This window comes from Denticeps clupeoides, chromosome 6 (genome assembly GCF_900700375.1).
Source record: "Denticeps clupeoides chromosome 6, fDenClu1.1, whole genome shotgun sequence".
NCBI lineage: Eukaryota > Metazoa > Chordata > Actinopteri > Clupeiformes > Denticipitidae > Denticeps > Denticeps clupeoides.
In genome coordinates, this window is record NC_041712.1 from 13,048,934 (window position 1) to 13,061,435 (window position 12,502).

Consider the following 12,502-nt stretch of genomic DNA (forward strand, 5'->3'; position numbering starts at 1 on the left):
GGGGGGCAGAGAAGTACTAAACAACTGCCGCCGGTCCCAAAATATTTATTTAAATATTTATTAAACATGATTTCAGGTACATTAAAACAGATGTAAAAGACAAATTAAAATGATGACAAAAACAATTTGCTCAATAACAGTATAAACACAGCACTACTAATAAAATATAATCTTTTAGATTGAAATGAGTTTTCAGCTTAAATGTTATATTCAAACAGCCTTTAAAATAGCAAACACAAATATGACATTAAAAACAAAAGCAATGTTTTTATGATGACTATTAAAAAATTGGACCAGACTCCACTTTATAGGTTAAGTCAAGTCCCAGACTACAAGTGTTTTAGTATAGACAGTTTTCACAAAACAGATCATTGGTGTTTACCTACCAGCTACACACCAAATAAACCATCACAATTATGATCTTTCCTGAAATCAGCACCAAATGCTTCATTTCACCAGCCTTTCTGGCCAGCCACTGATAAATTCACATAAATATGGTCCTGAAATTTCGAATACAAATTATGTCTCAGAAAAAAATGAAGACTTGATCTTCATTATAATTACGCATCATAATTATTAAACGTTTATCCTTTAGTTCTGTCTCGCAAGGTATTCAGCTGATAAATGGCCAGTATAGAAATGGTTGCCAGTTGTGGAACAATGACACTCAATTAGTTCCAAGCTTTAGTGGACCAGTTCCAGCTGGTTGGAGGCAAAGGGTAGCACACCACTAACATAGTAGGCAATGCCGAGGGACAGCAGGGCAATGACCAGCAGCAAGATAAGCACCCTCCAGAAGCCTAGGTCCTCCACAAACTCCTGCCAGGTGGTGCGGAAGCTAGACAGCATACCGTCAGTGCTGTGCAGGTGTGGGTTCAAGAGGGAGTGACTCTCCATGGCACTGTGAAAAGGCAGGTAAAGTATATTAAAAATCACATAGATGTCAAAGTCAAAGTCAGCTTTATTGTCAATTCTGCCACATGTACAGGACATACAGAGAATTGAAATTGCATTACTCTCAGACCCATGGTGCATACAAGTAACATTAAATACAAACAGTAACATTAAATACAACACAGATGTCACAGTAATTTAAAAGCTTTTTCTATCAGTGTAGAAAACATTGTTTCCTAGTATTCATCACGTTACCTTTCGTTCTCAGCCAGTTGCATTTTCTCCAGGCTGGAATGAGAGCTGCGGTTAAAACCCTTCACTTCCTGCTCCTCAAGTCCTTCTAGGAGACGTATGGCATCCTTGTTCACACCCCGTCTTTTGGCCAGCACCAGTGGGGTAGCTCCATTATGGTTGCTGAATGAAGGGGTAAAAAAAACAATGAAAACCCATTGAACTGGACAGGATGGTACTATACGCTGATTCTGTCAGGACTCGCTATCCAAAATTACTCACCAGATGTCAATTTTAAGTCCATTTGAGACCAAGAACTGGATCGTATCCACATGCCCACACATGTGCAAGGCAGTGTTGCCTTGGGAGTCAGTGGCGAGCAGATCTGCACCGAACTTGTGAAGAAGGCGGCAGATGTCAACGTTTCCTCTTGCCGCAGCAAGATGCATGCCTGTGCGTCCACGGCAGTCCCGAGTGTTTGGGTCAAACCCGCACTCTAGCAGGCGCTTCACGTAAACCAGATCACCATCAATACACGCTTGAAGAAGGGGCACAGTGGTTTGCAGGGAGTCATTGACAAAGACGTATGACATGTTTGAAATAAGTTAGAAGCCTGAAATTCAAAAGAAACACACCATATATTAATTTACATACCAAAAAGGTCAAGATTGTTAAAATTACAAATGCATCTATCAAAAATGCACAAAGCTTGTGAATTTGAACGTAACATCTAAATTACAATCAATCTTTATTACAATGTACATTGTCACAAAGCGCCTACCACATAGAACTGTGCTCAGCTATAGAATAAAAAATAAAATGCAGAGATGATTGACAAATTATAGCTCAATAATCACAATTGTAGTAAAGTTAACATTATATATTGTATTGTAAGCAACATCGACAAGAATACTGTTACGACCTAAATTATCGTTATAATCAAAACATAATCTCGGCAAGTAAGATCTGCGTCCAAAGACTCCACATTCTCGAGCATAACCGGCTGTACTCTTGGTAATGCAAGAGTTATGTAATCTGTGATAAAAATTTGACTGGTCCTTTTTTGCGGGGATGCTAGCAGGAATCCGAATCGCCCAAACATATTAATGGAATACGATCAATCGGAGAGTATTGAAATATGCATCAGTAGTTCTGTAGCTACGCTGTTAGCTACGTTTTAAACACTTCCTTTGCATATAACGAAGTGTAAACAAAGCTAGCAAAACTATCCTAAAAGTAGCTAATGCTAGGCAGCATTCAGCTTGTCGACCATGTCTAAATGATATGTAAGTTCACAATCATCTTTTTCCCGAATATAATTGCATTATAGCTTACCTTTTGCGTTTTTATTAAATATATAAACGATGGAACGATGTTCCCTCCGGTCGCATCTAAGGTACGCAGAATTTTTTTTTATGCAGCAGAAAAACTACAAGACCCAAGTTTCCAAGTCGCACTTTGAATACGTAATCGTCGCTGCGAAACACAACACCATGGTTGATGTAGTTGGGGTTCTGGTTACAACAGTGTTCGACCGTTTTGGTGGACTACAGTGCCCACAATGCACTGCGCTGTATTTGTGTCGTTGACTTTAAATATCGATGACAGCCCAGTATGGAGGCAGGTAAGATTTTTAAGGAAAATAATAGTTAATTCGACACTAGTTTGCTGTCGGTTTCGTCTAACAAGATAAAACACGGTGTTAAAATGTCACGTGTCCCTGAACTAGACAAATTACCCGTGATATTCTTGCGAACGTAGCACAAAGAATATTTCCAAACATAGTCTCAAGTTTTCTTATTGTTCTTTTGCTGGCCTTAAACATACCATTACCCGGCATTGCCATTGTAAAATACGAGAATTGTTTAAAATTGTCAGAAGTTAACTAATGAGACACATTTTTACTTTCTGTTTGTTTTCAGGATACTGTCTGGGTAAATATCGAGATTAACGATGAGCGTTTCCTGCAGTATCCGTTTCTGCTTTCTGCTTTTCGCGTGATCTTGCTGGCTCAGTAGAACAGATGCTAACTGCTTAGTTAAGTGTAACCAGCGATGCTTGCCCAGTTTCATTACACAAGAAAAAACTGACAGTCGATCTAAAACTAGCAGGCAGCCAGCAGTGACCATCTTACTATTTTTCCACTCCGTGGAGATGATGTCACACAGGCGTGCCTGTCATAGCTTTGTGGTGAACATATCTTTGTGGTCAACACTATAGAGAATGATTCACAGAGGACTTGTTGTCTGGAAGAAGAGATCTCTCTCAGTGGTCTAATTTGGCAGTACGTTCTTAAAGGGAACCAACAGATGGCTTTCTACCCTGCCACGAAAGAGCAAAGAAACAGGCGGGAAGAATGAGATCCAAAAACAGCTCAGCACCTACTTGTGTGCAGACAAGTTACTCAAACAGCCTTACTAATCAGAATCCAGGCTGCCTGTATGTTTAATACATTTCTTGCTTAATGTCTTTCTCTTTGCAAACGTGTGCCTCTGGTTAAACCCTGCTGTGTTATCTTTAAACCCTGCTGTGTTGTGTTTGTGTGAAATATGATTATGTGTACTAGAGGAATCACTCTATAATACACTGATCAGCCATTGCATAATGACCAAAACATCCATGCCATATTGGGGAATGGGCTCCGAAGTTGTGGTGTCTGGCACCAAGCTGTTAAGAGCGATTAAATGCTCAGTTGGATTGTGATCTGGAGAATTTGGAATTTAATTCAACACCTTAAACTTAAAGCCTTCACCCATCCTTTAACCATCGGCAGTGTGGCAGGGCACTGAAAGAAGGCACTGCCACATGGTAATGCTTGGTCAGCGACAATGGTTGGGTAGTATCCATGTGAATGTCAGGTCTCTTGGTTTCCCAGCAGAACATTGTTCTAAGTAAGCCTCTGTTGGCCTGCCTTCTTTCTGCAGTGCATCTTGGTGCCATGTCTTCTCCGGGTGAGAAATAGACACCTGGACATCCACATGAGAACAGAAGAGGCCACCTTCTTGTGCCCACGGTCCACTTCTGATGTTCACATGCCCATTGTAGGCATTTTTGGTAGTGGACCCTAGCCAGTCTGTGGTTTCCCAGATCCATACACAAAAACAGTGATGTATTGGGTGTTCTGACACATTTTTATTGGAATCAGCATCGACATGATCAGTTTTTGAGCTACAGGAGCTCTTATAGTGTATCAGATAACACAGACCAACCTGCATGTCCCATATGCATACATTAAAATTGGCTGTCAATGACCCTATCACTGGTTCACAAGTTTCCTTTGTAGGTCCCAAACTGGGAATGTCCAAGAGGATCTGGAGTTTCAGAGATGCTGTGACCTAGCCATTTAGCCATCTCAGTTTGGTCCTTGTCAAAGTCTCTCAAACCATTACTCTTACCCATATAAACATAAACTACAGTTGGCATTGTAACAAGATCCATCAGTCCCAATGTTTTGACTGATTAGTTTATATTTTTGTTACGCACATATAGTGGAATAATTCTTGTTGTGACATTGAAGCGATACTGAAAGGACACTGAAGTGTTACATTCAGTGCATCTGGAAAGTATTTATATACTATATATATTTGTATTTGTATATAAGTATTTGCAGCCTTTTCTCAGTACTTTGTCAATGCACCTTTGACCACAATTACAGTCTCAAGTCTTTGTGAATATTAGTGCTGCACGATTAATCTAATCGCAATCGTAATCGCGATGTCAGTCTGTGCGATTACATGAATGCAAAAAGCTGCGATTTAAATGATTAGTACATGGATTGGATCAGCAACATATCCAATCCATTCTCTCATTCTCTCAAAGTTTGCGAGCTGACTGAAGTCTCACTTCAGTCGGATGTGACGTGTTGGGTCACATGACTTTCCATTCGGAGACATATGGTTAGATGCCGCATGACGCGCTGCATCGTACGTCAACGTCGCCGCCATATTGCAATAGGCTCTGCTGTGACGTGAAGCATATACATGTCTATGGAGAGAAGTGTATAAAAATGCCTCACTCTTGTGCTGCTTGGGGCTGTACAAACCGCTGTACGCTCCAAACCAGATCCCGGGGGATTACATTTCATAGGTAAGGCTGGACAATTGTTTTGAATATATTTGGCCATTATAAAATCCCATTTTATATAAGTCTTAACCTTAGCTAAGCTAGGCTAAGCTAGCGAAGCTATGCAAGTCAGCCTCCAAACAACGTTTTGGCTAAACGTAGGCATTAACTATTTAGACTGTTCTTTGCTGTTCAGTTAACTTCTCAAACTTTGAAGGTTTCCTAAAGAAATTCACCTCAGTTTACAAATCTTAACCTTAGCTAAGCTAACAAAGCTATGCATCCCTGTGTTCAAGTCAGCCTCCAAACAACATTTTGGTTAAATGTAAGAATTATAATACAGGATTTTATAATGGCCAAATATAATCAAAACAGTTGTTTAGCCTTACCAGGGTTTGTCGTTGGACAGTAATGTAAAAGAGTTTATTGTGATTTATTTAATTTTGTAGAATATTGTATTTTGAAAGCACTGGGCATTTCAGGTTGTTATAAGTAGTTTGTATGTTTCACTTTGAAATTAAACATTTCACTATTAGTATGCGACTTTTCATTGATATACAAGCAAGTGTCCTTTATCATATCGCAATCGCATATCGCAATATTGATCTCAATAATCACAATATGTCTTTTTCCCCAAACTGTGCAGCCCTAGTGAATATGATGCTAAAAGGTTGTCACACCTATCCTTGGCCAGTATGGCCCATTCCTCTTTGCAGCTCCATCAGGTTGGATGTGAAAGTGAAGTGATTGTCATTGTGAAACACAGCACACGCTGACACAACAAAATGTGTCCTCTGCTTTTAACCATCATCCTTAGTGAGCAGTGGGCAGCCCTGAGCAGTGTGTGGGGACAGTACTTTGCTCAGTGGCACCTTGGGATTCAAAACCACAGCCTTCTGATTACAGGTCTGCTTCCTTACCCGCTAGGGCCACCACTTCCCCATACAGTGTCTGTGCAGAGCCATTTTAAGATCTCTCAAGTCTGGACTTGGGCCACTCAAGGACATTCACAGAGTTGTCCTGAAGCAGCTTCTTTGATATATTGGCTGTGTGATTGAGTTGTTGTCTTGCTGAAAGTTCAAGAGCGCTCTGGAGCAGGTTTTCATCCAGGATGTCTCTGTACATTGCTGCAGTCATCTTTCCCTCTATCCTGACTACTCTCCCAGTTCCTGCAGCTGAAAAACATTCCCACAGCATGGTTCTCCCACCACCATGCTTCACTGTAGGCATGGTATTGGCCTGGTAATGAGCGGTGCCTGGTTTCCTCCAAATATGACTCCTTGCTTTCACACCAAAGAGTTTAATCTTTGTCTCATCAGACCATAGAATTTTGTTTCTCATGGTATGAGAGTCCTTCAGGTGCCTTTTTGGCAAATGCCATGTACCTTTTACTAGGGAGTGGCTTCCGTCTGGCCACTCTACCATCATTGGGACCTTCAGAGCAGCAGAAATAAGAAATGTAACCTTCCCCACATTTGTGCCTCAAGACAATCCTGTCTCAGAGGTCTACAGACAGTTTGTGCTCTAACATGAACTGTCAACTGTGGGACCTTATATAGACAGGCATCTGCCTTTCCAAACATCTCAAGGATGATCAGGAGAAACAGGATACACCTTGAGCTTCATGGCAAAGGCTGTGAATACACATGTGCTTTCTCAGTTTTTATTTTTAATAAATTTGCCAAAACCCCACCTTTTCCCCCACATTGTCACTATGGGGTGTTGTGTGTATTTAATAAATTTAGCAATAAGGCTGTAACATAACAAAATGTGGACAAAGTGATGCGCTACGAGTACTTTCTGGATACATGCGTTTTCTGTACTGTAGCATAGTGTCTTCTCAGACGTCACTGTATTTCACCTCTTGGTTCTATTAACACAAGAGCACATATGTTTTCTCTGTTTCAGTCTTAGCCAAGTATGAAAACCAGATCAACGTGTTCTCTGACTTCCTGGACGAGCTCCCAGACTCAGCTGAACCAGTGTGGATTTTAGGGCAGTGCTACGATGTGAAAACAGGTACAGTCTGCTGCTGCTGTTTCCACCCTCACACTCTCACTAAACAGAGAGGAATCCTGTCTTAAATAAAACATCTGGGTTTTTCTTTTTTCTTGCAGAGAAATCAAATCTACTTTCTGACATAAGTTCACGACTATGGTTTACATATAGGAAAAAGTTCTCTCCGATTGGTGAGTGGAGAAGATATTGTCAGTATATTATGTTGGCTGCAGTCTGCCGGTCTTCATCCATCTGAACATGCAGGATATTGATCTCATTTGCCATGTGTTAGATTGATTTATGGATTGTCTCTGTGTTACAGGGGGAACAGGGCCCTCGTCAGATGCTGGCTGGGGTTGTATGCTGCGATGTGGCCAGATGATCCTTGCTCAGGCACTGGTGTGCCAGCATTTAGGAAGAGGTGAACAATAAGGTCTTTATGTATATGTTGTTGTTGCTGTGAATGATGGACTCTCAAGGATTTGTCTATTTCTTGTTTCTGCACAGAGTGGCGATGGCACCCAGAGAGTAAGCATCCAGCAGAGTACCACCGTATCCTAAACTGTTTCTTGGACAAGAAGGACAGCTGTTACTCCATCCACCAGATGGGTGAGAACTTACTGCTGTTGAAAGAGAACCAATCACGTCAATGCTTGGCAACACTCATAATTTGGACTTGTTTTGTATAAAGGCTCATTCTATTATTGAAAAAAAGAAACCTGATGGTATAATGCGAATTTAGCCAGTGTCTTCATGTCTCCAGCTCAGATGGGTGTAGGTGAGGGAAAGTCAGTTGGAGAGTGGTACGGTCCGAACACAGTCGCGCAAGTGCTCAAGTAAGTTGTGGTCTCTGATTCTGCTTTCCCACAATGTTACATTTCCCCCTAATAAAAGGGCTGTGTCTGTCTTTTCTGTTTGTTTTGTCTGTTTCATTAAATCTTAAGGAAACTTGCAGTGTTTGATGACTGGAACTCTCTTGCTGTCTATGTGTCAATGGACAACACAGTGGTGATTGAGGATATCAGTGAGTCTCATTGTGTGTCTTTCTCTATGACAAATGCATAGCTTTTTTTTTTTTTAAACCGCTCAGGATTTGTTTCTGGATATGGATATTGAATGATGCTAAATTGCTTTTGCAATTTACACTGGTATTAAGTTACCCTTTCATTGTCCATGTTGTGATTGCATCTTACCAGAGCATGTTGCTACCATGTGAGAAAAGACGGTGTAGCCACCATGTAGAGATCATGTTTACACCTGTATCAGATTCAGTAACAGTTTGAGCGAGGCTACTTTTTGTGGTCTGGCTGATGTGATTTTCTGTTGAACCGATCACATTGCAGTTAGTAGAGCCTGTATGTCAGTACCTGTATCTGGTACTGACATACATATCTTTATCTGTTTATGATATCTGATTACAGGTTAGATTTTTTTGAGTTTATTAATAGATAGGATTTCTCTGACTTCAGTTATCAGTTTGGCCTTCTGATGTTCTGAACTCCTATCTTTTCCTGTCCTCTAGAGAAACAATGTCAGAAGGCAGGTCCAGACAGTCGACCCTGTGCAGGAGCTTGTGGGTGGGGGGAATTCTCAGGAGTCTCCTCCAGTTCCCCCTTCCGCCCTCTCTCCCATGCCCACTCATACATCTCCCCATCGTGGAGGCCACTGTTACTGCTTGTTCCACTGCGACTGGGAATCAATAACATTAACCCCGTCTACATCCAGGCTCTCAAAGTAACGTTACAGTCTACACAGACTTTCATGTGAATATTACATTTTATATAAAGGGCCCACTCCACCTGTGGTACTTAACAAACTGCACATAATTCAAAATAATGTCCTAATTACAGACAAAGAAAAGGGAACAACACATTTATCAAACACAAGATACTAAGACAGTAGTTGCTCATAAGTACAAATAATGTAAGACGGAGTAACAGTCCATGATTGCTGATCTGCGTGTCTTTGTCTTCATTTTTCTGAAGGAGTGCTTTAAGATACCTCAGTCATGTGGTGTGTTAGGAGGAAAACCAAACCTTGCCTATTACTTCATTGGATTAATAGGTGAGACAGACATGTTCTTGAATTAAAATATCTGATATTTGTTTCTTATACAGTATCCACAAAAGTGAATACACCCCTCACATTTTTGTAAATATTTTGCTATACCATTCCATAGGACAATACCAAAGATATGACACTTTAATACAATGTAAAGTAGTCAGTGTACAGCTTGTTTAACAGTGTAAAAAAAAAACACAACAAATATTTTTCTTTATGATTTGAGTATTCCCTTACACATACCAAGTAAATTACATTCATTGATAGATTAGTCACTTTGTACAAATTTTCATAGGTGAAGAGCTTATCTACCTAGACCCCCACACCACACAATCGGCTCTAGATGCTGAGCAGGGCTCATACGTGGACGATCTCGGCTACCACTGTCAAAGGAGTCCTCATCGAATGAAAATCACCAGCCTGGACCCCTCAGTAGCACTGGTGAGCCCAACCATTGGAGGGTATAGGATCAAGAGCAAGTAGTGGGAAAAAAATGGCAGCACACTGAATGGTGGTATATTATGTCTTCGGTGTATGTTACTACAGGGGTTCTTCTGTAAGACTGAGGAAGACTTTGACAGCTGGTGTGACTTGGTTCAGAAGGTAGGGCTTCTGTTGAGATTAAGATGTGACTTGCAGCTCATGTTTTTTATATTTAATATTTTTCAATCCACATTGAAGGAGGTCCTGAAGAAGAGGAACCTGCGGATGTTTGAACTGGTAGAAAAACACCCATCCCACTGGCCTCCCTTTGTCCCTCCCACCAAACCCGAGGTCCAGACCACTGGAGCTGGTTCGTGTCACATTCTTATAGAATGCTTTTTTTTATCTCTCTCTCTCTCTCTCTCTCTCTCTCTCTCTATATATATATATATATATATATATATATATATATATATATAGAGAGAGAGAGAGAGAGAGAGAGAGAGAGAGAGAGAGAGAGAGATAAAAAAAAGCATATATATATATATATATATATATATATAGAGAGAGAGAGAGAGAGAGAGAGAGAGTTTTGGTTCATGTGAAAGTCTCAAGTGTGGTTTAGTGTGATCGTTCAGATGAGTGAAAGGAGAGCAGACCTGTGGCAACCTCATAAAGAACTACTTTAAGAAATTGATGTCAGTTGTGGCTCGGAAAGGGTTTAATTTTGGATATTTCTGCTATTTCTTGTTTTAACTGTGCATCAATAAAATGGGCATTGTAACGAATGGGCATTGTAATTTGTAGAGTATTTGTTTCCAAAACAACATACACTTGTTTTAAATGGTCATTTTCATGGAGAAATCAAAAGTTTTGTCTAATTTTATCAGGAGGCTAATAATTTTGGCTTCAACTGTACATACAGTTTTAATGAAAATGTCCAACTCTGAAACCTAAAAAAAACTGTAATACACAATTTATGCCTGTGTTTGCATTGTTTTTTGTTTAAACAACTTTGGTTTTTTAATGTGTGTCTCAACAGAGTTCATCGAATCCACTGACAAGCTGTTCGAGTCTGAGGAGGAGTTTGAAATCCTGAATGTGTGATGTGACTCCGCCTTCACCCCTGTGCACCTGTTCAGCGTTCGACCTTGGAGTTTCAGAAGAGCACCGCAGCAGGCTCAGCGCTCCATACTGTGTTTTAGAAGTGCCTCAGACCAAAACCAACAACACCACAGTTTGCAAAAAAAAGGATGGCATCTTCAGGCAGAGGGAATATTAAAAGACACATCAGAAGAGTGGAACTATATATTATTTCTGTATTATTTCTTCGCATTTACAGTATCTACACACTTGCGCTCTCTCACTTTGCTGTTATATACTGAAATTGATCCAAGGATCAGGGTGCAAATTCAAGGATCAGGGTGCCCCGACCCCTTTCCTCATCCAGTTCTACCAAGCCCTGGACAAGACTTGTGTTTGTCTTTTTTTTTTTTAGATTAACAAAGACTGTTTTTTTTTTTTGGTTGCATGTACTTTATTGAACTGTAAAATGTGTGACCAGAAGTCACACAGACCAGCTTCCCTCTCTGGGACAAAGAGGACATTGGTATGGACTGTGGCAGGAGTTGTGTCTCCAGAAAAGCCATCACTTTCACACCACACAAACTACCTCCTGTTACCAGGAGACACCCAGTATGCAGTGTTAAAATGCAAAACAACTTAGTTCACTCAACAAAACCTGTACATGAAAAGTGCCTAACTTATTTATGTTCTTAAATGGTTTGGGTAAATGACTTCCTGCCCATTATTTACTTGTAACTTATTGCACCTCACACTTCAGACAAATGTAAGTATGCCTGACATTAAATATATCTAATTATCTCTCGGCCATTGTAGTCTTTGTGCTGATTGTCATGGTTACCCCAGTGAGATGAAGAAGGACTCACACCATTTTATTCGATATGTAGTAACAATCTGGCCAGTGAATCAGTGTCTTATGGGTAGCCTCTAAAAATTGTGCCTCAGTTGGAAGTGACTGTATTCATACTGTGATCCTGTGGGTATTTTTTCTTTACTGTACTGTGTTATATACACCGCTCAACCATAATATTATAACAGCTAACGTGAATAACACAGACTTGTAACACCTGCTAGTGGCTCGGTTATTTTAGGCAGTAATTGAGCACTATATCAAGTTGATGAAAATGTTAAGGTTCGGAAACATTGCAGTTTCTAATGTATGTACCTGTGTATTGGCAGATTTGTCAGAATGGACCACCTTGCAACACGCTGGATTAAAAGTATCTGCTACTGACAGCTTTCTCCCAGATACCACAGCATATCATCAGAAGTCTAGTTCATGCTTTGATGGGTCTGGGCTGAATTTTGATGTAACCTTGATTAAAATTAAAAACCCAATTAATGCATTTGACTTAAATTTTACCAGTCTTCTAGCCTTTTTTATAAAGAAACTATAAATTAAGCTGGATTGTGAATCCTTTTTGGAAAATTTTGTTAGATATTGTAATGATTTGAGATACTGGATAATCATATTGAGGGTTATCAACATAAAATATTTCAGAAATATATTTGAGTTTATATGCAATTAATTTAGTGTAAAGCTTTACCTTTAAGAATGCAATCATTCCTTATACTATGAGTTATACTATGACAGCTGTGCATCATGGTTTTGTTTCATGCAGGTGCCGTCGATGTCATTTGTGTTTGCACTGAGCAGGCGCAGGTTTACAAATTATAATTTTCTTTCTTGTAATTAAATGCATGGCCAGGGGGGCATGACAGATGGAAATAAATAGAAACAATTAGTGAC

The 12,502-nt window shown here is 40.0% G+C and overlaps 2 protein-coding genes across 5 annotated transcripts; one reads left to right on the forward strand and one right to left on the reverse strand.

Annotated features, from left to right (window-relative positions):
• Positions 1-30: 30 nt before the first annotated feature.
• ankrd46a (ankyrin repeat domain 46a) lies at positions 31-2,563 on the reverse strand. Its single transcript, XM_028984205.1, has 4 exons — positions 2,461-2,563; positions 1,408-1,738; positions 1,150-1,308; positions 31-901 (listed from the first exon to the last, which is right to left on the reverse strand). Exons 2-4 carry the CDS (start codon positions 1,716-1,718, stop codon positions 685-687), a joined length of 687 nt encoding a protein of 228 aa, XP_028840038.1. The 5' UTR covers positions 1,719-1,738; positions 2,461-2,563; the 3' UTR covers positions 31-684.
• A 111-nt stretch (positions 2,564-2,674) lies between these two features.
• atg4a (autophagy related 4A, cysteine peptidase) lies at positions 2,675-12,497 on the forward strand. Of its 4 annotated transcripts, XM_028983572.1 has the most exons (14): positions 2,675-2,749; positions 3,048-3,059; positions 7,096-7,206; positions 7,305-7,376; positions 7,508-7,606; positions 7,693-7,794; positions 7,949-8,021; positions 8,130-8,209; positions 8,708-8,919; positions 9,171-9,249; positions 9,542-9,687; positions 9,793-9,849; positions 9,928-10,039; positions 10,712-12,497. In XM_028983572.1, exons 1-14 carry the CDS (start codon positions 2,740-2,742, stop codon positions 10,774-10,776), a joined length of 1,230 nt encoding a protein of 409 aa, XP_028839405.1. In that variant the 5' UTR covers positions 2,675-2,739; the 3' UTR covers positions 10,777-12,497. The 4 variants fall into 4 exon arrangements, with proteins under 4 accessions (XP_028839405.1, XP_028839401.1, XP_028839404.1 ...); XM_028983568.1 differs by having other exon boundaries at positions 9,793-10,039; XM_028983571.1 differs by lacking the exon at positions 3,048-3,059 and having other exon boundaries at positions 2,715-2,749; positions 9,793-10,039.
• The last annotated feature ends 5 nt before the right edge of the window (positions 12,498-12,502 follow it).

Bases quoted from the DNA above. Each gene is read 5' to 3' on its own strand.
- ankrd46a (XM_028984205.1), bottom strand. From the start codon at position 1,718: ATGTCATACGTCTTTGTCAATGACTCCCTGCAAACCACTGTGCCCCTT. The intron at 1,309-1,407 runs GTGAGTAATTTT...CCCTTCATTCAG, and splicing joins GGACTTAAAATTGACATCTG to CAACCATAATGGAGCTACCC. The intron at 902-1,149 runs GTAACGTGATGA...GCCTTTTCACAG, and splicing joins CAACTGGCTGAGAACGAAAG to TGCCATGGAGAGTCACTCCC.
- atg4a (XM_028983568.1), top strand. The intron at 7,207-7,304 runs GTACAGTCTGCT...TTTTTCTTGCAG, and splicing joins GTGCTACGATGTGAAAACAG to AGAAATCAAATCTACTTTCT. The intron at 9,250-9,541 runs GTGAGACAGACA...AAATTTTCATAG, and splicing joins TTACTTCATTGGATTAATAG to GTGAAGAGCTTATCTACCTA.